General features: G+C 43.2%; 1 protein-coding gene across 3 annotated transcripts in view; it reads right to left on the reverse strand.

The window, feature by feature from the left end:
• lpin1a (lipin 1a) overlaps positions 1-27500 on the reverse strand; it is a 34365-nt gene that overhangs the window by 6564 nt on the left and 301 nt on the right. The window contains exons 2-15 of one of the 3 annotated variants that reach the window (XM_080438854.1): positions 24382-24582; positions 23865-23960; positions 19398-19479; positions 18758-18959; positions 15685-15756; positions 13895-13984; positions 13109-13217; positions 12618-12828; positions 11412-11861; positions 10907-11000; positions 9724-9923; positions 9130-9223; positions 8682-8751; positions 6440-6532 (exon numbers count right to left, since the gene is read on the reverse strand). In XM_080438854.1, coding sequence (XP_080294980.1) covers positions 6440-6532; positions 8682-8751; positions 9130-9223; positions 9724-9923; positions 10907-11000; positions 11412-11861; positions 12618-12828; positions 13109-13217; positions 13895-13984; positions 15685-15756; positions 18758-18959; positions 19398-19479; positions 23865-23960; positions 24382-24573 — 2055 coding nt within the window. In that variant the 5' untranslated portion in view covers positions 24574-24582. Of the gene's footprint in view, positions 1-6439; positions 6533-8681; positions 8752-9129; positions 9224-9723; positions 9924-10906; positions 11001-11411; positions 11862-12617; positions 12829-13108; positions 13218-13894; positions 13985-15684; positions 15757-18757; positions 18960-19379; positions 19480-23864; positions 23961-24381; positions 24583-27500 lie in introns of all 3 variants that reach the window. The other 2 variants (XM_080438853.1, XM_080438855.1) reach the window with 2 other exon arrangements.

The raw sequence follows: 27500 nt of genomic DNA on the forward strand, positions 1-27500 counted from the left end.
TATTTTTCTTTCTTTCTTTTTTGAGGTATTAAAAAGGTCTTAAAAGTCCTTAAATTGTCACTTCACTGTCATCTGGGGACCCCCCGGATGGGGCCGACACACATGTTGAGAACCACCGAACTAGTACATGAATCACTAGTATCAATACTGCAATGTAGAAATACTCCCAAGTAAAAATCTGTTTCAAAATTGACTTAGTAAAAGTACTTAAAGGGATTGTTGGCAACATTAAGCCTAAATTTGAAAAATATCTCTATATATATATATTTAGCATTTTTCCCCCTCTATCAGCCACTATATAATGATGCTGGGGTGTTTTCCTGCATTGAAACACAGTCCTCTTTCTGAAATCCGTATTTCCCTACTGTTTATGTTTGTGTCGGGCCGTAAATTAACGCACGCATGTGCGCATCCGTGCGCGTCCGTGTCCGTGTGAACTTTTTACTTTCGGTTTGAAAACGCTCTCAAACTTCGTTTTTGAGGCACATAATTTACTTTTCAGATAGCGTTTGAATAGAATTTAGTTGTTTAACTTCATATATGTGGTCAATTTGTCATGAAAGAGCCTATTTAAAAATAAAAATTCAGAGAACCGGCAGGGGCGGGCAGTTCCGCGAATTGTATCCGAATAAAGTAACCTATATTCGGCATGGCCCGTTTTAGAAGTCCCCTTAACTCTATGGAAGTCCGCCCTGCGTCACCCCCTGGTGGTCGGGGAAACGAACTGCTGGAGTTTTTTTCTTTGTTTATCTCTGAATCGCCTACAATCCCTTTAAAGGGATATTTCACTTTCAAAAAAACTTTTGGTCATTTTATCATCTACTCAGGCCTTTGTGAACCCCCCAGACAGTTTTTAAGTTGCTTGATTAATTATTTATCAGACACGCCCCCTTCCTATACACGCCCCCTTCCTATACAAACCCATTGTAACTTCAAACTCCATTTTAACCATGTTAGATTCATCAAAAACACCCGTCCTTGGTTCTGGTGACTCATCCTGCCCTCCTAATGCGTGAGGGGGCCGTGTTTTTCCGATTACTTTTTTCATTTATTTTATTAAATTTTTTTATTGTATATTTTTTTCATTTTCCAAAACAAATATTTAAAATAAATTTAAAAAGTAATTGAAAAAACACGGCCCCCCTTAGGAGGGCAGGATTAGTCACCAGAACCAAGGACGGGTGTTTTTGATGAATCTAACATGGTTAAAATGAAGTTTGAAGTTGGGTTTGTATAGGAAGGGGGTGTGTCTGATAAAATGAATATCAAATATCTAAATAATGAATCAAGCAACTTAAAAACTGTCTGGGGGGTTCACAAAGGCCTGAGTAGATGATAACATTTTTTTGAAAGTGAAATATCCCTTTAAAGGGCAAGACCACTTTGGTAGAGGTTTGGGTTGTGTATTTACCTTGCCATGATGTAACTCCAAAGGTGGACAAGAAATAAAAAATAATTGCTCCATTGATAATTCAAAATATGCTCCTCATTGACTTACATTGTACGCTGAAACAGCTCTCAAAGTCACTATTTTAGCACGTAAACGAACACAATCAAAGCTAATTCAGACAATATAGAACATCACCAAACCCAGTACTGTTTATTTTTTTAATAAAAATGTCAACTTCCTGCTGATTTTACTATTTGAAGATCCGGATCCACGGATCCAGTCCTGGTTTTCTTCTTAATAAAAATAGCAAAATCAACAGGACATTTTTATTAAAAAAACAAACAGTACTGGGTTTGGTGATGTTCTATATTGTCTGAATCAACTTTATTTGTGTTTGTTTACGTGCTAAAAGAGTGACTTTGAGAGATGTTTTACCGTACAATGTAAGTCAATGAGGAGCATATTTTGAATTATCAATTTCTAATCAATGGAGCAATTATTTTTGATTTCTTGTCCACCTTTGGAGTTACATCATGGCAAGGTAACTACACAACCCAAACCTCTACCAAAGTGGTCTTGCCCTTTAAGTATTGGTATCAAAATGTACTTAAAGTAGAAAGTACTCCTGCAAAAAGTCCTATTTCACAAGTTTTAAAATGTATACAATATTTTGAAAATGGCAGATCTACAAGCTCACAATACATGGTATTGTGAGCTATCTGCTAAATGGCCATGTTTTATATAGGGCTGAAGTGGTTAATGTATGTTTTGTAATAATGGTAACTAAGTTTTCACATAATTGTAGTGGAGTACAATATTTGCCTCTGAGGTGTAGTGGAGTAGAAGTAAACTGTGAAAGTACTGAAAATTGGAAATACTCCAGTAAAGTAAAAACTACCTAACATTGTACTTGAGTAAATTTACTTAGTTACTTTACACCACCTGGTTTAACCACTTAAACCTTATACTTGGTTGACCAGATTCCAAGGGCTCTATACTAGATCCCCTCCTGTTTTTTCTCTAAACTAATTATTGTTGCTGAAAATGGCTGATCTACAAGCTCCTAAACTAAAGTGTTGAAACGCTATGCGTTGTGAGTTTTAGATTGGCTATTTTCACTGAATGTTAGCCCCGGAATAGGGACATTAAAGGTAAATGAACTGAAATGGCTTTAAGATTCATATGACAAATGCTTCGTTTGTCTTTTCTCTTTCCAGATATGGCAACTGGCAGGTTTCTTGTATCAGTAGAGCACCTGCTCTGTGCAATCTGTCTGGATGTGGTCACTAAGCCGGTCTCCACACCATGTGGACACAACTTCTGCAAGGCGTGTATTCAACACTACTGGGACACCAAGGACATTTGGTGTCCCCACAAGTGTCCTCTGTGTAATACAACATTTCAAACCAGACCTCGAATGCAAGTCAATACTGTCTTGTCAGAGTTGGCTACAGGACTTAAGAAGTGGCCGCAAGTTCTAGACCAATCTGATGATGTTCTTTGTGATATCTGTTCTGTGAGGAAGGACAAGGCTGTTGTGTCTTGTCTGGTATGCGTAACTTCTCTCTGTGAGACGCACCTGGAGCCTCACCAGAGAGTTGCAGGCCTCAGGGGCCACACTTTAACTGCTCCTGTATCAGGTCTTGAAGACGGGTTGTGCAAGATCCATCACAGGCTCCCTGACTTCTATTGTAAGACAGACCAGACTTCCGTATGTGTTGTTTGCATGAAAACGGACCACAAAGATCACCTTATTGTACCACTTGAGGAAGAATATGAATCCAAACTTGCAGAAGTGCAGATTGTGATAAATGCACGGTCACAGAGGATCAGTGAGATCAAACGCTCCACCAAGAGAGCACGACTCTTCAATGAGCAGCTGATCCACTCCAGGCCAGACCTGGTTGAGGTGATTGAGGACCGGTGTAAAACAGCAGAGCAACAAGCAGAGGGTTTTATTAAAGAACTGAACATGGAAATCGCTGAGCTCAAGAAGAAATGTGTTGACTTGGAGCATCACCATCGCTTTGATGATCACCATCACCTTGTCCTGTTCCTGTCGAGCCTGCCCGCTCTGCTAAACAAGGACCAGAAGAACACCATGGTTGACTTCAATCTGCCTGACACCACCTGTGTGAGAAGATGTGCAGCTCTTCTGGATAAGGAAATCAAACTGAAGGCTTGTGCAGTGGATGTGACCCTTGACCCAGACACTGCACACTGTGACCTCATCGTGTCCCCGGATGGGAAAGCGGTGATTCTTGGAGCAACACCTCAGAATGTTCCTGATAGTAAAAAGAGATTTAAACATCACGCAGTGTTGTCAAAGGAATCAGGGAAGTTTTACTTTGAGGTTCAGGTAAAGGGAAAGACTAGTTGGGCTGTAGGAGTGGCGAGAGTGTCTGTTAACAGAAAGAATCCTGTCAGCATGTCTGTTAGGAACGGATGCTGGGTCATGGTGCTGGATGCCGGCCAATATCGAGCATATGGCTCCGTGTCTTCTGGGTTCAGTCTGTTTGTGAAGGAGAGACCACAGGCAGTGGGGGTTCTTGTAGACTATGACGTGGGACAGGTCTCTTTTTATAATGTGGATGCAAACTCTCACATCTACACGTTCTTTGGCCAGTGCTTTAACGAGAGACTGCATCCATACCTGTGCACTCGATCTGATCGCTCTCAATCTGATCTGAAGCCTCTGACTATCACTCCTCTACGTCTCCCAAATTGACTCCAGTCAATGTGATTACCAACCTCAACCTGTTTTGGTGTTTCCCCTGCACACCAAAACACAAGAGACCGTAAAGTTCTTGCCAGCTGACCTTGTCCTTGTGTACAGAGTCAATTGTTTCCATTTCAATGTGTGATGGTAGCTGCCGTGTTAATAGTTTCATATGTATAGGTGTTAAGATATTTAGGCTTTTATTTTTGGGGTTCTTTCCCTCGACAAAGGCTGAGTTCTCCAAAAATAAAAGCCTAAATATCTTAACACCTATACATATGAAACTATTAACACGGCAGCTACCATCACACATCCAAATTATACTCAAAATGTAACTTGACATTCAGTTTTGAGTATATTGTGTTGACACTTTTAGAAAGTCTAGGTTTTAGTGCTGATACTGCCTTTTAACTGAGTTTTTATCTTAAAGTTGTCTTTTAATTTTATTTGGTATTTTTTAATTTTATTTGGTGTTTTGTTGTAATAAGTGTTATAATAAAGCTTATAAATACTTTAACCCTAAACATGAAGATGTTTTCCTTATTGAAACCACCACAGCTTACAAGGAGGAGTCTTATTTACTTGAGTGTGGTCATTGCAACTACAGTACATTGCGACACCTACCAGCTGAGGGCATCACATTTTGTTAACATGTACCTATACAATTTGTGTATGGCTTAGATCATTGCAGCAGTAAACTGATAACATCACTAAAAAATCGTAGGGCTGGGCAATTAACACAATGTATCGAAACTGATATTTAGAACCAACAACTGACTTTAAAAATATCTATAAATTGTTTTTGACTACTAATTGGTTAGCCTGGTTAACCACTATGTTATACTTTGTTGTGCAGTAATGGTGTGGGTGAAAAAATGGCAAAATTGCTCATCTACAAGCTCTCAACATGTGATGTATTGTGAGTTTATAGATCGGCTGTGTTCCCCTTTTAAAATCAAGGCTGTGACGAAATGACTTGATATTGATGCCCAGCCCTGGGGGGGTACAGCTATGCACTATGGCAGTCAGTGTAGTAGCAGCAAATGGAGACTTAAGTGTCTGTCTGCACCTGTAAACATTGTCAGCGTCTTTACTTGACTGTGCATATAGTACAGACATCTATACAATATGCATGCATATTGTCAGTCAGTGTACAGCAGCTGCGACATATTATGTCCAGGGGGGGTGTACTTGTACATCAGGCCATCTCACGCTATAGAAACGGCAGTCTCCTGCCCCTATGGGCTACAGTACTTGTGCATGTAAAAACAATTAGAATCAAACTTGATATACGTATATTCCTTGTAGTTGGCTGACAACTCAGTGATCACCCCACATGTTGGTCACCTTTTTTTGTTCCGTCATTTGGATATTCTTGTTTAATCAACCCATCCTTTGTCTTTTGAGGGTGGCTAGTAAAGGATAAAAGTGACCAATACATTTTGTTATCAACTCATCTTCAGACCCGTAACATTGAGGCAGCACAAAGTTAGGAATGACTGAGGAAGTAAAGACATTAACTGCTAATGAAATCATTCACCCTCAAATAACCCTGCAACATTTATTTGGTCAGGCAAGTTTTAGCTTTATAGTCTGACTGGAAACATTATTTATAAATACCAACTCAGTGCAGTGGCCTTATGGTTAGTGTCCTTCCTGAGACTGGGAGCATCGAGGGTCGGACTGGGGGTAAGTCCCTGTGACATACTAGCGTCATGTCCAGGGGGCGAAAAGGTTTGAGAACTACTGCCCAAGGCTATTTACTTACTGACGCAAGGTTAGTCGTGACATGGAAGTCAGAAGTTATCTTAAAGTAATGAGTAGTTTAATACATATGATTAGCTTTGTTAAAACCGTTTTCCAGTGGTTTTGCCTAAAAGTAGATGTGTCAAAAGATTATCCTATCCTATATCAAAATTGGCTAATGGGAGGGCAGGCCTCACTATGGCCGGCCTGCGGGCGGGCGGATGGACCTCTGACGTCACTCTGACTCAGCCATATAAGGAGTTCCCAATGCAGCTACGCCCAAATATGGGGTGTATTGTCTAACCTCAATGTGTCATGGCATCAGGCGCAAAAAACAATCAATCAGCTCAAAAGGGGGCATGCCCATATATGGGCATATATTGAATGATGACATCATCGATTTAGTTCTGTTTGTTTAGTTTTTTTCTCTGTGTAGAGAGACTGGAAACTGAAGGCAGAGAGGGTGGAAGAACATGCAACGAGCCAGGTCTCCAAATGGAATGGAACCATGGACATAATGATTATGTGGTTGGTAGTGATCTGTTAGCCCCATTGTTAGTTTAATGATTAGTAATGTTACTCACTGATTTGGAGTCGCTGTTTCTGCCTCGCCATGAAAACCACCAGCCACCTCCTTTCTTTGGCATCTTGTCTTTCATGATACTCTCCACTGAGGTCTGTACATAACCATCCAATCAAAGAACAGACACAACAGACAACCACCCAATCAAATGACAGACAACCACCCAATCAAACAACAGACACAACATACAGCCACGCAATCAATCAACAGACACAACATACAACCACTCAATCAAACAACAGACACAACATACAACCACCCAATCAAATAAGAGACACAATAAACAACTGCCCAATCAAACAAGTGAACACAAATCAAATAATAATAATAAAACACAACAGAAAATGAACCATTTTAAAACACAGAAATGATAAAGCTGACCAAAGACAAACACTGGCTGAAAAACAAAAAGTCTAAACTGACTGATTCACATATATTGGCAGCTGTCAAAATGCGAATAAAGATACGTGTAGTGAATACAATCAATGAAAACAGGCTAATAAAATAATACAAGAAATCAACTAACTCAACAAACAGATTGCAGGGACGGCAAAATGAAACTGAACGGGCTGAATGAGAGTGACTGGTAATGGACCACGGGACTGAGGTGAGGGAATACAAATAATCATATACACATGAGACAGAGAGAGAAGGGAGATGGGTTTACACAGATGCATACAACAAGATAGGTCTGAGCGATACCGTAGAAGAGAGAGAAAACGAGACATAGAACACAGGTTGACAGACAGACAGACAGACAGACAGACAAAACAACAATGGCTGACAGTAACATGTGGACATGGTAACATGTTGTTATACAACAGTACCTACTTAGTCAGAGCTGACTCTTTATAGCCTATGTTGCTTAGCAACATTTTTGTTGATGGAGTCCTGAAGGAACTTTATTTGTTGGCAAAGCTGAATAAATGTCACTTGACAAAATCATTAACTGTTGTTTAGGACTGTTGTATAAAAACTGTATCACATTTGAGGTTGTGCTGTTATACATCTGTGATTCTCTTTGAAGAAATTACAGCGGTTCTGTTATGCAGTAGTAATTTGCCAACACACCCTCTCATGTGATATTGCTTAAGTGAGAGACAGATGACAGACTACAACTTGTAAACACGTTAAGCCATGCATGAAGCAACATACATCCTGTGCTTGTGTGGAGCCAAACAGACTGGGGAGACAGTAAGAGAACAGACCAAATGCTGCAAACACATAACTCAGACACAGTGAGCACTTAGGACGCACACGCACACGCGCGCGCACACACACACACACACACACACACACACACACACACACACACACACACACACACACACACACACACACACACACACACACACACACACACACACACACACACACACACACACACACAAACACACACACACACACACACACACACACGCGGAATTGTGAGGTGCAGGAGGGTAGACAAACAGAATAACAACAAAGATGGGAAGATACATGTTATTTGAATGTTAGGGAAAAACGAATTCAAAGTAATATTTCACTTTGGTATGGTGTACTGTATTTCTTGTAGATACAGTAATTATACAGGCTGGTGTGGCAATTATGCAAGTCAGGATGTCAGTTATGTGAAAATAACTACACCACCGGGGGTGCTATATTCTATAACTGACTTACTCATCGTGCATTACCCCTCTTATACCATGCCTAACTTGCTATAAACCTTATTATGATTCGCCTATTAATATATGCCCAGAATAGGGACGCTAGGGTTCAATTAGCTAGGGAAATCAATTTCAAAGTATTCCACTAAGAAACGAAACGAAACGAAAGGACACATAAAACACACTGCAAACATTAAGACATTATTTACTAATTCTTATATTCTTCAAGTCCCTTGTCCAGCTAGTATCTCTCTGTTCAGCCCGAGATAGTTTAGATAAAAAGAAAAAGAAAACCTATTAGAAATAGCCTTGCGTAGAGATCAGAGATCTCCGCCTACTGATATGTCTGGTGAAATCTAAATTCATTAAAAACCCTTTTATTGCGGTTTTCAAATATTTGTTGACACAGAATCAAATGTTTTATGGTCATGATTCACCAGGAGTCTGGATGGCTTGGTTCCAGGCTTCAAATAATTTATATTAATATTTTCGGAAATCTCTATGGGAAACATTAATGGGGTTTCTATCTGTGGCACCACAAAATGGCCGCCACTGCTATGCCCTATACAGTATGTGTGAGTAACGGTGTGGTCTTACCTGTGGCAGAGGTTTCTGATAGACCTGCATGGACAACATGAGAGGGGCAGCGGTGTTCCAGTTGTAATACCTAAGACAGTTACATAGAGGGCGCTCTCGTCACATCCTCAAATAATCGAAACTTTCCACAATAAAACTTTTAAGCACTTAAACTCTCTATTCTTAGTGAAACAGACCCGAGTTGAAACTGTACTTGGACTGCTTTTTCCAGTCTACGCCAAATCTCTTCGCCCCCAAAATATAGCCGATCTACAAGCTCACAACGTGTCGCAACGCTTGAGCTTGTAGATATCTTGGCTATCTTTGGCGAATGTTCCCCCCAGAATAGAGATGCTGGGGTCAAAGTGGTTATCACAACAAATTATTATAATATTCATATGATCATTTTAAACTATACAACTTTAAAAATCCATAAAACATTCTTATTTAAAAAATGAATTTCAACTACTTGTTTCCTATCTTGACCACTAGGTTGGGGTCGTCGATGACGGATGGGTTTTCAGAGAACTGTTGGCAGGAGACAGCCTTCTCCAGGAACTGTTCTGTTGCACCATTAATCACACACACACGCACGCACGCACGCACGCACGCACGCACGCACGCACGCACGCACGCACGCACGCACGCACGCACGCACACACACACACACACACACACACACACACACACACACACACACACACACACACACACACACACACACACACACACACAGTATGAGTATACAGTACATCAGTACAGTGGTTCTCAAAGTGGGGTCCCCAGCAAAATTAGCTAATATAGCATCACAATAATTTCAACCACTATATCCATTTATACGCGTCACTTCGTGCTTGTACATCTGTAGTTTTTAAAGAAATATTGAAAATATTTTGAATAATTTGGATCATTGTTTAACATAGATATTCTCTTCCGGGGGTCCCTGGCAAAACCTTTTCAGATGGCGGTCCGTGGCCAAACACGTATCAACTTGGGGGGTCCTTGACATGAAAAGGTTTGAGAACCACTGCAGCACACACTCTGATGTGCACATGGTGTGTACCTCTAGTGATCTCTGTGTTGTCAGTGAGCCCTCCACACAGAGAGATGGCGACATGGGGCATATCTCCCAGATGCTCTGAGAGGCTGTCCACTCCACTGTCCATCCCACTACTGGCCACTGACTCTGGGGACTGGTTGGCACTCCGCACCCCCATCATCATCAGGTCAGAGCCACACCGAGCCGAACCACCGCCACCATCACTGCATGGGAGAGTGTACATGTGTGTTTGTTATTGTACAAACGGTATGTGTATATCAGTGGTGGAAAAAGTACTCAAATTATTTACTTAAAGTAATACTAGGTAACTTTTTCAATAAAACTAAAGTTAAATTGTATATCTTTTGTGAGTGGCAAATGTTTCACAACACCCACTCCATGAATTTCACCCCTGAAAGCCTTTTATTTATATATTTTCTATTGAACGCTGTCAGTGGCGCCTTTCCCGCGAAAATGACGTCATCTGGCCGGAAAACGGAAGCGGAAATGCACCGGTTTCCTGTTTGGCCAGGAACTACCGCACCGGTTTCCTGTTTGGCCAGGAACTACCGCGCTAATAACAAAAAGGAAACTCACGCTGTTTTTAAGAGATTGTATGATTTGAAGATCGAAAAACAACAGAAAAAGAAAACACAGCTCACGGTAACTAAAGCTCCACTGGCTAAGAGAAACGATCCATAGATCGTATAAAACAATTAAAAGAACGCTTTTTGAAACGCTTCCGTCTTCCGGTGAAAACAAATGGAAATCTGGGAGGAATAAACGAACGGCCTGCAGTGACGGTAATGACCAGCAGAGGCTGCTAAAAATCGTTATTTGTGGACCTGCATTGTATAACTTTAAGTAAAAGTATCAATACTGCAATATAGAAATACTCAGTTACAAGAAAAAGTCCAGAATAAAAAATTTACTTGAGTAAAAGTACAACAGTATTGGCATTAAAATGTACTTAAAGTACCAAAAGTAAAAGTCCAAAATTATTTGAAAATAGCAGATCTACAAGCTCACAACGCGTCGAGATGCGACGCGTTGTGAGTTTGTAGATTGGCTATTTTCAAATAGCCTAGGTATAAAATAGGGCTAAAGTGGTTAATGTATGTTATAATTTATATACTTATATATGTTAGTGTACATACTGTACATGTACAGTGCATGTGTTACTGTACATGTGTATGTGTTTGTGTACCTTTTAGGGAAGTACAGTGCAGCTAAATCAGGTTCCATGCCTGTGATGTCATCCAGGTAGACTCCATCAGAACCTAGGTGTTCACTCCTCTTATCTACAGGCGGAAGGCAATCAATAACACATCATCAATAACACGTATGGAGGAATCTGGGTGTGAATCAGGGCTGGTCAATCAACCGAAAATATATCAAAACCGATATTTAAAAACAATAACTATAACAATAAGGAAGCACGTTTTTAAAATATATATATTTATTTCTTATATCAAGAAATCGACGCATACACACACACACACACACACACACACACACACACACACACACACACACACGCACACACACGCACACACACGCACGCACACACACGCACACACACACACGCACACACACACACACACACACGCGCACACACACACACACACACACACACACACACACACACACACACACACACACACACACACACACACATACACACATACATACACACACACACACATACAAACCTTTCTTCTTTGATGGAGAATCCGTCTGACTGTCTCTGTTTCCGTGCACATCCATATATTCAGGCAGCATCACTGGAGGCATGGAGGTTGCTAGAGCCTCCACCTCTCCACACGATGCCCCCACGTTCTCCATCATGTACCTCAGAGCCTCCACCTCTCCACACGTTGCCCCCACGTTCTCCACCGTGTCCCTCAGAGCCTCCACCTCTCCACACGTTGCCCCCACGTTCTCCACCATGTCCCTCAGAGCCTCCACCTCTCCACACGATGCCCCCACGTTCTCCACCATGTCCCTCAGAGCCTCCACCTCTCCACACGATGCCCCCACGTTCTCCGCCATGTCCCTCAGAGCCTCCACTTCTCCACACGATGCCCCCACGTTCTCCACCATGTCCCTCAGAGCCTCCACTTCTCCACACGATGCCCCCGCGTTCTCCACCATGTCCCTCCCTGGGAGAAGAGGAGAACAAGGGGGAGTTGAGCAGTGTTATGGCTTCTTTACATTTAACTCAACTAGGGGTGCAAAGGTTATTCGAAGTAATCAATTTGATTGATACAAGTGATACCAGCTCACAATGCCAGCTCATTTTCCGCTATTTTTGCTCAACAAAGTTGTACGATGAACTTAGCAGTGCCAGCTTAAAGGAAGTGTTTTAGGTGCTGAAGCACAGGGCACCAACCTTGGGGGGGCACCAAGCGGCGTGGAAAAAGTGAAGGAAGACAGAACTATTGCCGAAAAGCGGCGAAATTTAGAAGCTGCTGCTGCTGAAGGAGCACTAAAACGGTGAAACAGGCCAGTGAAGCGTATTTTTTTCCACGCTGCTCTGATCGGGACTGTTAGCTACTAGTCCAGAAATCAACTCCAAAGAGTATGTATTAATATAAAGCAGTGGTGTACTGTGGATCAGGAAACAAACGTGGGCCACGAGAGAGATCTATTGGGTCGCGGAATTGAGTACAGAAACATTGTTGTTTCTGCAGCAGAAAGGCAATTAAGTAATTGGAGAGGGGGGGGGTTCCCAATTAATTCCTCCACACACACTGCCATTGTATCAAACTGACTCACCTGCCAGTGAGGAGCCCCCACAAGGAGGACACAGCACCTCCGTCCCACTCCTCCCGTCCAACACTCCCCACTGACAGGTGCCGCCAGTGACTGGACAACCACTGACACACAGTGTCAACACACCCCAAACTTCTCATTACCTTGCTCTCCTCCAGCCATAACTCTGGCTTCATTACAGGTCTCTGCAGGCCGAGAGCAGATCTCCCCTGGCCTCTGGGGGATGTAGATGGTGAGGGACTGAGGCTCTGTTTCAGAGATGGTTCTGAAGTGAGTCCTGTCAGATACGGGGACAGACACCGGAGCAACTGGAGAGACAGGCTCTGGATTCTGATGTGCCATCAGGAAGGAAGGCTGGAGACAATGAATGAATAAAGAGGATTTGTGGGGGCAGAAAGAGAAAGAAGAAAAAGGGAAGGGGTGTGTTATATACATGGCTGCTTCATAACGCTAGCAATTGATTGTTTATTGCTAGTTATGTTTATTGATGTACCGAAGGGGTGGGTGTGTGTGTGTGTGTGTGTGTGTGTGTGTGTGTGTGTGTGTGTGTGTGTGTGTGTGTGTGTGTGTGTGTGTGTGTGTGTGTGTGTGTGTGTGTGTGTGTGTGTGTGTGTGTGTGTGTGTGTGTGCGTACCTGAGCAACGTGTGGCAGCTCACCCCAAGCCCACAGCATAGGATTTCCTGTACTCTCATTGGCTAGTTCTGAATCACTCTTCGGAGTCATTGAATGTGGTTCGTTGAGGCTGTCGGGTAAGGAAAATATTTTTTTTAGAAAGTTCTTTGACCTCTGCCTTGTCCCTTATTTGTGCATTATCCTGCTTACACCAAGCTTTACCAAAGGTTGAAAATAATTATAAGGATGTTCATTCATGGGGCATTTTCTGCTGATAATGAAAACTTTTCACCAAACACTATCTTCAGTAATAGATAGTCCTATCTAGTGGAACTGGGAGTATTCTAGTATAGTGTGTGTGTGTGTGTGTGTGTGTGTGTGTGTGTGTGTGTGTGTGTGTGTGTGTGTGTGTGTGTGTGTGTGTGTGTGTGTGTGTGTGTGTGTGTGTGTGTGTGTGTGTGTGTGTGCGCACGCATCATAAAGCTATGATGCAGGCACAAAGCTGGACTAGTGTTGCATTGATGACAACCACAGAACAGTTTGATTTAGTGATCAGTATTGCATGCATGTCCAGTTACTGAGGAATAATGTATATTGTTGCTGTCGGTCAGAAACCTCTTATCTCCATATTTTAACTTTTTAAAGGATGATAAACAAAGGTTTTAACAGGAACTTGTTAAAACCTTTGTTTATCATCCTTTAGTACACATTGTCATTTAAGTTAGCATTATGGCAAAGCTGCTGCCTTCATTTTGGAGCATGAATGCTGTTTACAGGACTGACATTGTATAGGAGCATGACAAATACCTAAGAGAGGATAAAAGAGACGTCTGCTCAGGACAAGATATGGACAGACGTCTGCACGCAGCGATGGACAGAGAGTCTTCAATCACAGCACTGGAAGGGAGGAAGGAAGGAAGGGTGGGTGGATGAATGGATGAATGGATGAAAGGATGAATGGATGGATGAAAAAAAAGGCAGTCACAGAAGAGGACAGCAACAGAGAAAAAAGACAGGGAAAGCCATTATGATCTTGGAGTATTTGTGGAAACAGTCATTGTTCATGATCAAAGTGACAGTAAAATAATTTTGTTGACCAAGGTCGGCTCTGCACGTGGTACGCTCTTTTTTTCCCCTCCCCTCCACACCAAATCTCTTCTTTATAGCCGATCTAAAAGCTCACAGCGAGTAGCCACGTTATTTTTTATGCTATGCTGTTGAATTGAATACATAGGACCACAATGGAAACAAGTTGGAAATTGTGTTATCCTTTTAGTCTTTTATCCCTGACCGTACCACGTGCTGTTTACATTTCTGACTAATAAAGTATTCAATCAATCAATCAATTGTATGTTAACCCACTACAATCTAATCAGTAGCACAGATTAATCAATTAGAATTAGACTACAGAGCTGGGGGAAAGAAAAAAAAACAGAAAAGAAAAGAAACAGAACTCAAAGCATTTTGGAAATAGCTCAGGATCAGTTTTCCTTATCTGTCACTTGTCAATCTGAGAACCCAGGTAAAAAAAAAAGAAAAACAGCGCCCTCTGCTGTTTTTCACTTTTGCAGTAGCGCAGCTCTGAATCTGTTCTTGAGAGATTAGTCACTTGTTAAATAGACATCATGAGCTCTACAGTGGGCAATTGACAGTGACGAAACTGACAACAATAACAGTGAACATTATGATTCATATGAACGTACATTCTGTTTCTTGTTGGTCAGCTGTTAGTTAGCTATAGCTATAATGTCCAGTAGTTGTTTTGGAGAGAAATATATTGGGATAAATTACCTTGTGAGCTTCTCTTCCCTGATACGTTTCCATTGTCAACTAACATTATGGTAAACTGATTGATGATAGCGTCCGTAGATATTAAAGGGATAGTTCACCCCCAAAATGACTTTTGTTTTTGTCGCATTCCTAAGCCAATAATTTGATGACCGGCAGCGGTTCCGGTAGGGAACACAAAGAGTCCTCTTTGTATCTCCTACCGGAACCGGTGCCTACCGGTCCGCTGGTCATCAAATTATTGGCTTGGACAAAAACAAAACAATATCCATAAATTCAAGTCTCCATGGGGTGACTAATCGATAGAAAAAAATAATTTTTTGGGTGAACTATCCCTTTAAGGTTTTGGCTTGTCTCCTAGCAACGTGAGTGCGTTTCCACTGCTTATATCACAATGTGACTGTCAAAGAAAAATACATGTTTTTGCATGTTGTTTGAGGAGATGTAGCTACAGTATAATTGTGTTGCTACCGAGCCGAAACCTCATCTCCATATTTGAACTTTTTGTGTTTTTTCGTAGATGAACGCCAACTTGATCATACTACAGCGAGCGTCCCACAAAAGCATCAAAAGTAACAGATCCAAAAGCTCGAAACGCGGTGCGAAGCGACGCGTTTTGAGCTTGTAGATCTGCTACTTTTGATATTTTTGAATTTGAATCATGAAAAGTACAGTTTTGGACATAGGAGGTTTACACCACGACAGAGATGATTTACGACCATGTTCCATGTTGCTGTACAGAAGCACCTCCAGAACACATGAATACACGATTCAATCTCTTATTCAGTGTGTGTGTATGTGCGTCGTACCTCTGCAAGCGAGTCCAGTCAGTAGTGTGTGTGTAAGTGCTGCTCAACACACTGGCTGCTGGCCCCTGATCACTGTATGTGGGTCCAAACACACACACACATGCACGCACGCACGCGCGCGCGCGCACGCACGCACGCACGCACGCACACACACACACACACACACACACACACACACACACACACACACACACACACACACACACACACACACACACACACACACACACACACACACACACACACACACATGGCCGTTAGCATCATAAATACATGTGTCACACATTAAAGGGATAGTTCACCCCCAAAATTACTTTTCTTTTTAACGATTATTCACCCCATGGAGACTTGAATTCATGGATATGTTTTGATTTTTGTCGCATTCCTAAATCAATAATTTGATGAGCGGCAGCGGTTCCGGTAGGAGACACAAAGAGTCTCCTTTGTGTCTCTTACCGGGACCGCTGCCTACCGGTCCGCTGGTCATCAAATTTTTGGCTTAGGAACAAAAACAAAAAATGTCCATGAATTCAAGTCTTCATGGGGTGAATAATCGATAGAAAAAGAAAAAAAAATTGGGGTGAACTATCCCTTTAAGAGTACGATATTATTGTACAGGCTACACATAAAACATCACAAGACTTCCTCAGATCATCATCATATGACGTCCCATAAGCTGTGGGCTGGACCCTCCGTAGGTTACTGCTGGGGAAAGAACCAAATCAGCACCCAGGACAGAGCCTGAGGTTGGGAGAGTATAGGTTGATGGCCGGTAACTTTCCAGGCACGTGTGACTATCGGGGGAAGGGGTACACATGTGACAGCAGCTTAGGCTAGGCGCTAGTGATGAGCGGGCCGACCCGTAACCCGCGGGTCAACCCGCGGCGCGGGTGGTCGAGTCAGGATTTCAGAGGCAATTATGCGGGCTGCGGGTGAGCGGGTCAGCCGCTCTCACACGCAAAAAAAAAAAAAAAAAACTATTTTGGTTTGCGGGGCGGGTTGAGGCGGGATGGGTTCCGTGGTGGGGCGGGTCATGAAAAAACCCGACCCGCACATCACTACTAGGCGCCCTACTTATGGACACGTTCAGCTGGCCGTTTCTTGTCATAAGGTGTTGTTGTCCTTGGTGGATGCCAGTGTCAAGTGGCAAACTGACACTTTGCTGTATGATTATCCCAGCCTGGGAAGAACCTTATGGTAGTTGTGTTTGAGAACAAGTGTTAGTGCATGAGCTATTTTCCACATATTATCTGGATAAGGTTATGACTGACAACCACAAATCATTTGATAACCCTTTTCCAGTCGACACTGTACTGAAAAAAGAAAGGAACTGAAATCTCAACCAGCAACACGACAGCCTCTATTCACAAAGCCAGCTGGTAAAGTTAAGGTAGCCATTTCAGCCTCCTATCGCGTGTGCACGAGAGGAGCTGAGGTGAGGACATTTTCTGATGTGTGTTAATGGACTGTGTGTCAACCAAACATAACTTCCCCTATTAATACTATAATTTCCATAATGATGGACGGCGCCCCAGCTATGGTGGACCACGACCACAAAGCTCTGATTTCCCTGTTTCTCCACTACCATTATATTATTCACAAGCAAGCACTGAGCACAGGCGCGCGGGAAGTCCTTAATACCTAGGGGGGCTGTGCGTCGGGGGGGACTCCTCGCGCCCGCGCGAAGATTTTTTGGGGGTTTTCTGTGTTTTTCCCCACACAAAAAGGCAGAAAGACAGTGCAAACACCAGGTTGAAGTTCATCCATGACCGTAACAGACTGCTATGATCCATAAAATATATATATATTATAAAAAATAAAATAAAATAAAACGTTTTTTTTTCTTTTTTTTTTTTTCTTCCCATCACCAGGGGGGCTGCTCCCATCACCAGGGGGGCTGCAGCCCCCATAGCCCCCCCCTTCCCGCGCCACTGCCTGAGCAGGAAAATACTGAATATGAAGGAAGTGATGCATGTTGCCATAAATGTTGTGTGTTGATATACGACATAAGTCCTGATGAGGATCTAAGTGATCGAAACATTGACAGCAATAAAATACAGCAGAGCTTTTTGCAGTATTACCAGTGTGCAGACTTTATTTCTTTTTGAGATTTAGAATTGCAACCAGCAGCTCCCAACTTGACTTTAATGGACTGGCAGCTAGTTCCCATGCAGTGCCAGCTCTCACACTAAGAGTGAGACGCCACAGAAGACGGTATTCTGTTGCTGCTGCAACAGAGGTGAATTTGAGGTGGATTTCATCATATCTTTCTGCACTCATTTCATCAATCATTTTAGATTGAATTCCAGTAATACCTGCTTGGATAATTTATTTTGCCTCTAGCTTTGTTGTTCTACTACCTCATAAGTAAATGAATGTTGGCTTGAGTGGCAGCACATTCTCGTGCCGGGGTAGGGATGGAAGGCGTGGCACCAATCAATGTGGATCTCAGACTTCATGTGACCAGCCTATGACATCAGTCATACATGACGTCTGTCGTCTATTATGTCTCTGCTGTCCGGCAGCAACCAGCTAACTCCAAAATGGTCATTTTTCAGGAAATGACAAAAACAAAACAAAAATGGAGTTAGGAGGTTTTGTTCATCATTGATAAGAGCAGCTGAATGGACCTCCAAGCTCACAATGAGGTTGGAGGTCAAAAGGGGGTGGAGCCTGGAGTCAGCAAAACCAGCTAACTCCACCCCCCTTTGGTGGACTTAGCTGGTTTAGCAGAAAGTTTGAGGATCTAATGGAGTTCGCTGGTTCTGTCAGAAGCACTTTTTAATACTTTTCATTGGTTCATTTTTTTTTACAGACGTAAAGGGTGTTCAGTAGCTCTGATTTATGGAAAAAATGCAAAAGCGGAAAAATTGAGTTAGCTGGTCTCTGCTGGACAGCAACGATATGTTACATATTTTTACAAATTTGGGCACGCATGCTCGCACACACACACACACACACACACACACACACACACACACACACACACACACACACACACACACACACACACACACACACACACACACACACACACACACACACACACACACACACACACACACACACACACCTGTCTCCCTCGCTCTCCTCATCAGAGCTCATGTCGATGGTAAACATGTCTTCGTGTTCCGACATTTCTCCTTCACTCTCTTCTCTCCTTCCTCCTTCAGGAGCCATCCTCCTCCTTTTCTTCCTCCTCTTCTTTGTCATCCCTCCATCATTCTGCTGCGCTCCAAACGTCTGGACAGGGCGTGGGGAACTGGGGGCGGAGTCTGTGTGGTGAGAGAGAGACGTGAACGTCAGCACACATGCACGTACAGTAAGAGTACGCAAGCACACACACATTCATATACAACATGCCAGTGGTTCTCAAACCCTCTCATGCCAAGGACCCCCAAATTAATATGTATTTGGCTGCAGACCCCATGCAAGATTTGTGTTGTTAAAATGTTTTAAAAATCTTCACATTTCACACGTTTATTGGACAATAGCTGATCTACAAGCTATTTGCATTGTAGATCTGCTATTTTCGAATAGCCGATGTATAGCTAGGGTTAAAGTTCTTAAACTGATTTTGATGTTATGTTAACACATTTAGCTGGGGGACCCCCTGGAACCCCCTCAAGGACCTCAGGGGGTCCCCAGACCCCACTTTGAGAACCACTGCAACATGCATTGCAAAGCGTCTTTACCCTGGCGTCGGTACACACCCCTGCTGCCCAGCATGGATTCCATTAGCTCTGCCCCTGCTGACACGATGGGCGATGTCGCCAGGTACGATGGAACCACTTGCTGTCGACAGAGGAAGTGACATTGTTTAATTAGATGACATTTCCAGGACTCCAAGTTTACACTCCAAGTTAATTTCAGAAATGTACAGTATGTGGTGGGGGTTTGGATTTGGGAATCAGATTAACGCACGCACGCACGCACGCACGCACACACGCACGCACGCACGCACGCACGCACACACAATGCTGCAGAGGAAGTGTGTGTGTGTGAATGGGAGCTAAAGAGAGGTAGACACAGGGGCTACAAAAATACTACAGAGCTTCATCTAGGCCACACATACTGTACTAGCACATGCCTTGCAGTGCACATGGCCCTAAATGGAGTGAGAGAGAGAAGGAGAAAGACAGAGGAAGAGAGAGAGACGGAGAGATAGACAGAGAGATTGCCAGAGTGAGAAAGAGTGACAGACAGACAGAGAGACACAGATAGACAGAGATACACAGAGACAGGGAGATAGAGAGAGACACTAGAGAGAGAGAGAGAGAGAGAGAGAGAGAGAGAGAGAGAGAGAGAGAGAGAGAGAGAGAGAGAGAGAGAGAGAGAGAAAGAGAGAGACACACACACACACACACACACACACACACACACACACACACACACACACACACACACACACACACACACACACACACAGAGAGAGAGACAGAGAGAGAGAGAGAGAGAGTGTCAGCCTAAATTCAATTTGCTACTACTAATAGGCTAGTTGCTTATTTAAAGTCAGCATGAGAAAGTTCTGGGAAAGACTGAACTTTTTTCGCCATGTAAATAAATCTAATCTAATTTTGCAACCACATAGCCTCAATAGGTTTTCTTTTCTCAGTGTGCAGGCTTTTTCATATTATCCAGTACATCAGTTAGCCTACAGAAACATCACGAGAACACTGCAAATCAACAACCTCAACAGGAAAATTGGAAGCTAGTGTTCTGATGCATACCATTCTTTTGTAAACATTTCATTTGACAAGGCACTCATACAGACTGTGACCATAACGAGATACCATGTCATTCTGATACAGATTCCATAAACACATTGTGACCCACAGAGTCGTTCAGAATGGAACATTCAGTTTCGCCAAATTCACCTCACACACATGCCTAGGCAAACACTCACTTCGAAACAGAGGGAAGGAGAGAGAGAGAGAGAGAGAGAGAGAGAGAGAGAGAGAGAGAGAGAGAGAGAGAGAGAGAGAGAGAGAGAGAGAGAGAGAGGCACTTGAAGCTGGGCCTGATGCCAGTAGGCTCATTGACACAGATATTGTTTATCTAGTCACGTCCAGAACTAAATGAAATTCACAGAAACAGAGATTCGTAGAGAGAGACAAACAGACAGAGAGACAGAGAGAGAGAGAGAGAGAGAGAGAGAGAGAGAGAGAGAGAGAGAGAGAGAGAGAGAGAGAGAGAGAGAGAGAGATGTTACGAAAGAATAAAGCTGGGAAAATGGGAAAAGGATGTGAGAGTAAGAAGAGCGCAACTCAACAACAGAAAACTCAAAACTATTCCAAAAAAGTCCAAGAAATTATATTGGACTTGCATCCAAAAGAGTTCTTGAGAGCATCTGTATGAATTGAAAATTAAAATGTCTCGGATGCAATAAACAGTGATATATAAGTCGTTTAGTTGTGCTTCCACATTGTATATATTTCTACGGAAGAAAAACGTGGGATAAAGACAGTGAAAAGGATAGCGAAAATAACCTATGTATCTTATATTCTGCATGTCTGTCTGATCTGTCTGTCTTTACATGTCTGTGTCAGTCCATCCATCTCTCCGTCCGTCACAGTGTATTTAGAAAACTATTTGTGGATTGTGAATGTGATGGCACTTTCTGCTCACCTTCATGCTCAGCAAAGGATGAGCGCTACTGATTTGGTGACCTCATGGTCTTTCCTCTAGCACCACCATAGGCTAAAATGTGTAATTGCACCCACGGGCAGAACCCCAACTATTTCAGTGACCCCATGGCCTGTCCTGATCCTGAACCCATGGCTTTGAGGGACAGCGAGTGCATTTTCCGGCAGCGGCAACTGCCGCGGAGCTGCCGCAGAGCTGCCGGCGGCGCCAGCTTTGGGAGTGTGCTGCGTTTGTGTAGCCTGTCCTGATCCTGAACCCATGGCTTTGAGGGACAGCGAGTGCATTTTCCAGCAGCGGCAACTGCCGCGGAGCTGCCGCGGAGCTGCCGGCGGCGCCAGCTTTGGGAGTGTGCTGCGTTTGTGTAGCGAAACGCAGTCAGTGGGGCAAACGCAGTCCCCACCAATATTATTTACGATTCTGTGCCTATCGGTACATAACTCGGACGGCGCTTAGTCGACTAGTAGACCATCGGCCGGTCGTCGCGGGCACTCGCGCCTGGAGGCGCTCGGGCGCGACTCCTTGGCCTCAAGGTCTACTGAGTCGGCGCGCCTCCGTCATGGTCCAAAACTATACTTTATCGGCGTAAAAAATAAGTTGACTGCCGCTCCTCCACCGGCAGTTCCGCGGCAGTTCCGCTGCTCCGCCGGCAGCTGCCGCTCCACCGCCGGCAGTCACTGCCGGCAGCAGCCGCTCCTCCACCGGCAGTTCCTCGGCAGTTCCGCTGCACCGCCGGCAGTCAGTTGCGGCAGTCACTGCCGGCAGTTCCGCTGCCGTAAAATGCACTCGCTCCTTCTGATGGCTTTTCCTCTAGTACCGCCCTTTGGCCAATTTCCATTTGGGTGTAAGGAGTAGCAGATACACTAGTGGCAGCTAGCGGGGCCTCACTCTAAAAAGTGTTTTTGTTCATTGTTGAATTCAGTTTTTCAGGCTTTCATTTTGACTTATGGCATATCTGTCTTTATTTTTCATTGTATCCGTCTCGTGTATCTGTTTCAAAGTAGGCTATACTGGGATCTGTACGTCTTCTCTTTTGTATGCAAGCTGTCCTTCCAGTCTGTTTGTGTGCATGAACAGACTGGACATCAGGTGTATTCTGTGTCTCTAGTATACAAATAGCCTTCTGCTGGTTTTGCACTATGCTATGTTTAGGAGAGGACTTGAAACGAGTCACTGACTCACAAACCACGGTGTTAAAGGTCTAGGTGCCCTTTATTCTTACGTGACTTATGACTTCCTGTGATGTGTACAGTCAATTTAAAAATTGAAAATGATGTCCTCTCTCCGGTAGAAACTTCCAGATTACAAAAGAGGAGATCATAGGAGAAGAGAGACAACAATCTACAAGCCTTTAGCAGACACTCTTATCCAGAGCAAGATCCAAATAAGCAGAGTATGCATGAACTCAAGCAAATAGACACATAAGTTGAGATAACAATGTAGTGCCTCAATGAAACTAGGATACCAGGCAAACAATGAACCTATAGCCTCCGTCAAGCTCACAACGCCTCGCCAAGCTTGTAGATCTGCTATTTTCCCAATATTTATCTGTGGAACCGAGTCAAACTAAATTGAATGCCTCAACTCCTACAAGTGCTTGACAGGATGCGGGGTCCCCAGTTCAAATTTGATTATTTTGGGGGGTCCCCTGTTCAAATATGAATATTTTGGGGGTTGTCAAAATGCATACAAAGAGAGAGGAGTGCTAGGGGGTGAAGAGAGAGAATCGAGAGAGGAGAGGAGAGGCCAGGCCAAGCCAGGTCAATGTGCCAGGAAGCGGAAGGAGACCAATCTAATCTATCAGATCCTGTATTAAATTTGAGAGATTATCACAGCTGAGGGTTAATTAAATTAACTCATCCAGCTCATCTCTTGATCCTTGTTTCCTTGCTTTTATGTGTTAATATTAATATATTCATTGTGGATACACTGTTGATAGAATGTACATACTGTATATGAATACATATATTGTATTCACAGATTTCAATAACAAAATGATTAAATAACTTTTATCTCACTATCTTCCTCCGCTTCCTCCGGTGCCTGAATACTGAATGAATGGATGAATGAAATGCACATTGTAAAGCACTATATCCAGTAATTGCACCATTTACCAATATGCCTGTTCCCTTATCAACTTTTGCTCTCTACTAATGCAGAGCTCTGTGTGTGTGTGTGTGTGTGTGTGTGTGTGTGTGTGTGTGTGTGTGTGTGTGTGTGTGTGTGTGTGTGTGTGTGTGTGTGTGTGTGTGTGTGTGTGTGTGTGTGTGCGCGCGTGCGCGCGTGCGTACGTGCGTGCGTGCGTGCGTGCGTGCGTGCGTGCGTGCGTGCGTGCGTGCGTGCATGCGTCATGCTATGTGAAACTCAGTCAGTCGTGGATGTACACTGTTCTCTTCTATGTTTACACCTGCAGGATTTCTGCCATGTGTGTGCATGCGCGCGCGTGTGTGCGTGTGTGTGTGTGTGTGTGTGTGTGTGTGTGTGTGTGTGTGTGTGTGTGTGTGTGTGTGTGTGTGTGTGTGTCACTCAGTGCTCACCAACATGTTCTCTGTCTCCTTGACAAAAAAGGCCTCTCCATTGTCTCCCAGCTTCATTTGTAAACTCACTGGTTCCCCATTGATCTCTATGTCAACCTGCAGGACAAACAAATGTGCTCAGTAGTTCACAGACATTCACCAAGTTGTCAGTTTGTCTATACGGTGTTGCAGTGCTTTTTGGCCAATATAAATTCATGATGCATTATGCTACAGGCACCGATACTCAGGTTGACCAGTTAATCGGTTCTTCCTGCAATATTGTATAACTGTACCTCTGTACTTTTTGCAAACTGTTAATAAAGTATTCAATCAATCAGATCCATGATAATGCTTTTTTCAAAGTATTGTGGTGTAATGTTAATCTGTTCATAAATTATATGTATTTTGTAACAGATACATAGATGGACAGACAAGACAGACAGACAGACAGACAGACAGACAGACAGACTAGATCACAAAAGAGATGAAGAGAAACGAGAGAGTGGGGGAGAAGAGAGAGAGAGCCTGTGCCTCTCACCACTTTCTCACGGGAGCGCAGGACTCCCATCTTTCCGAAGCGCACGTGGAAGGGAGAGCATTGCAGTGATCCATTGGGCTGCCGCACCACGATCACATCGATGCAGCCCGAGAGCGTGGCTGGGTTGAGTCCCCGGTACAGCTCCTTCACCTGTACAAACACCTGGCCCGCCAACTGACCCACATAGTTCATGGTCTGGGTCTGATTGAGAGAGACAGACAGAGAGAGACAGAGAGAGACAGAGAGAGACAGAGAGAGATAGAGAGAGATTAAAATAGTCATGAAAATAGCAAAGTAGCACAAAAACCTCTCTCTGTCTGTCCAATTGTGCACAAATAATGTTCATCTCATTATCCTCCATTTGGCACAACTTGGCAGACAACTCTAATCCTCTGACTAGAAATCTTAGCACCTGGGGTGAGACAGAGATCCATTCAAGTGAGACAGAGAACAAATAGAGGAGTGTCTGCTTTGAGTGCTTTCTAGAAATTGCTCTCACACACAGACCTTACCTTCCAAAACACCCTCTCTCCATCTGTCTGTGCTGACTCAGAGACACACATGCACACACGCGCGCACGCACACGCACGCACACACACACACACACACACACACACACACACACACACACACACACACACACACACACACACACACACACACACACACACACACACACACACACACACACACACACACACACACACACACACACACACACACACACACACACACAGAGCGTACCATGGGGACAGATGGCTTAATCTCTTGGCAGACAGTAATATCTCTGTAATAATAACATGGATAATGCTTGTTAAACAGCCATCCATTACCACAGCCCTGTTCTCAGACTTGTTCTGACCGTCCCTTTACCAACTAAACATACAGTACCACCGGCACCGTTCCCTGACAGATTCTAATGTTCTTAACCCCAGAAACTATTCTGTGGCGAACATTCGCCCAAAAATAGGGGTCCATTTAACAAAGACTAGAGGTTTTAAGTGGTTCATCTGGATGTACTGTACTGAGTTTTCCTGGATGTACTGTACTGAGTTTTCCTGGATGTAAACAACAGTACCATGTTTCATACACGTGTCCTCATGGTATGAACTCATATCTCTCTTAATCTCTGTGTGTGTGTTCCTGCTCCTTGCTCGAGAGCAAGGAGTTGGGCTGAGAAAATGATTACATAACTGGTTACCCCTTCACACACACACACACGCACACGCACATGCACGCACACGCGCACACACACACACACACACACACACACACACACACACACACACACACACACACACACACACACACACACACACACACACACACACACACACACACACACACACACACACACACACACACACACACACACACACACACACACACACACACTCTGATACTAATACAAACACAGTCCACGTGTCCTCAAGGACACCAGCCTGCTTCCTGGTTAATGGCCAATTGCAACACATTGCCATGCTTAAACGGCCAATCAGGAAACAACTCAAACCTCATGACAGTCATTCAGCAACTCCCATCAGACTTCCAGGAGGAGGGAATCATGGGAATCATAGAAACTTGTTTAACTGCTGAAGCTTGTTTACCTGCTGTTCAACGGTTATTAAAGTGAATTTAACTATTGTTATTAAAGCTTATTTAACTGTTGTTAAGCTGTTAAAACTGCTGTTTACAAGATGCCTTGTTTAACAGTTTTCTTTAAGCGTGTTTAACAGTGCTGCTCAACAGTTATTAAAGCCATGTTCCACAAACAACTTTTTAAAGGAATGTACTGTAGTAGCCATGGATCCAAGATGGTCATCTGTATGATATATGACAGTAATGTATCAGGGCAAGTACTGTAGATGAGATTCAACTGTTTTAAGTAAGAATACAGCTTAGGTAAATAAATGTATGATATATATGATAATAAAAACAAAACTAAAGTATATGCCATCTTGATTGAATATAATAAGTAGTAAACATTCTTGTGGAGGAACATGGTTGCAGCTCTAATGCTCTGACCTCCTGCACTTTCAGAATATTTTGTCTCCCACAACTTAATTTCAATGTCATTCACCAATACTCAAAACAACCAGACCACACTGGCAAGAAATAAGCACACACACACACACACACACACACACACACACACACACACACACACACACACACACACACACACACACACACACACACACACACACACACAACACACACACACACTGACCCAACAAACACATTGTTTCACACCCATGATAACACAACTGCACAACAATTCTTGGCTGAAAAGGCATGGATAACAGAGAGAGAGAGAGAGAGAGAGAGAGAGAGAGAGAGAGAGAGAGAGAGAGAGAGAGAGAGAGCCCTATGCCACCAACATGTGGAATGCTATACCAACAGACTCCTTACCCTCCTTCAAAACAGCCATAAAAGAGCACCTGTCTGCAATTTGTAACTGGTCCCACTCCCTGTATAAAGTCTAAGCTTAACACCAGAAATGACCCCCCTCCAACTGTTTAGTGTAGCCTACATATAGCCCATGTTTTTTAATGCTACTAGTGTTGATGACAGATGTCTTGCATATTATTGTATATTGTTGTAAGTCTCTATGAATACACAGGACCGGAAACAAGCCCTTAGGGCTTTTTGTGTTATCCTTATAATCGTGTGTACTGTTTGCAAACTGTAAATAAAGTATTCAATCAATCAATCAATCTGTTTGCAAACTCATATTGTCTATGTAGTATGTAAACATGTTTACACTTCGCTGTTTACATAGGCTAATATGGAAGATGTCAAATGTTTAGGCTAATTCTGAGTAGTTACTCAGCATTAGCCTAATCATTTGACATTTGATGAATGTTACTAAACATTAATTACTTCAATATTTCAATCAATCCTTCCTTGTCAGCCAATAAACGAATGGACAAAATAGATCTCTTTCATGCCATGGGCTCATTCACAACCTATCAGATGAAATCACAACATGTAGGCATGTAAACATCTGTAGGCATGTAAACATCTGTAGGCATGTAAACATCTGCACAGGGGTAAACATCTGCACAGGGGTGAGGCTCGCTGCATGCGTTCATTCAAACAGGCGCACATTGCACTGA

The sequence above is a fragment of the Gymnoscopelus braueri genome (genome assembly GCF_963280865.1).
Source record: "Gymnoscopelus braueri genome assembly, chromosome: 1".
Lineage (NCBI taxonomy): Eukaryota > Metazoa > Chordata > Actinopteri > Myctophiformes > Myctophidae > Gymnoscopelus > Gymnoscopelus braueri.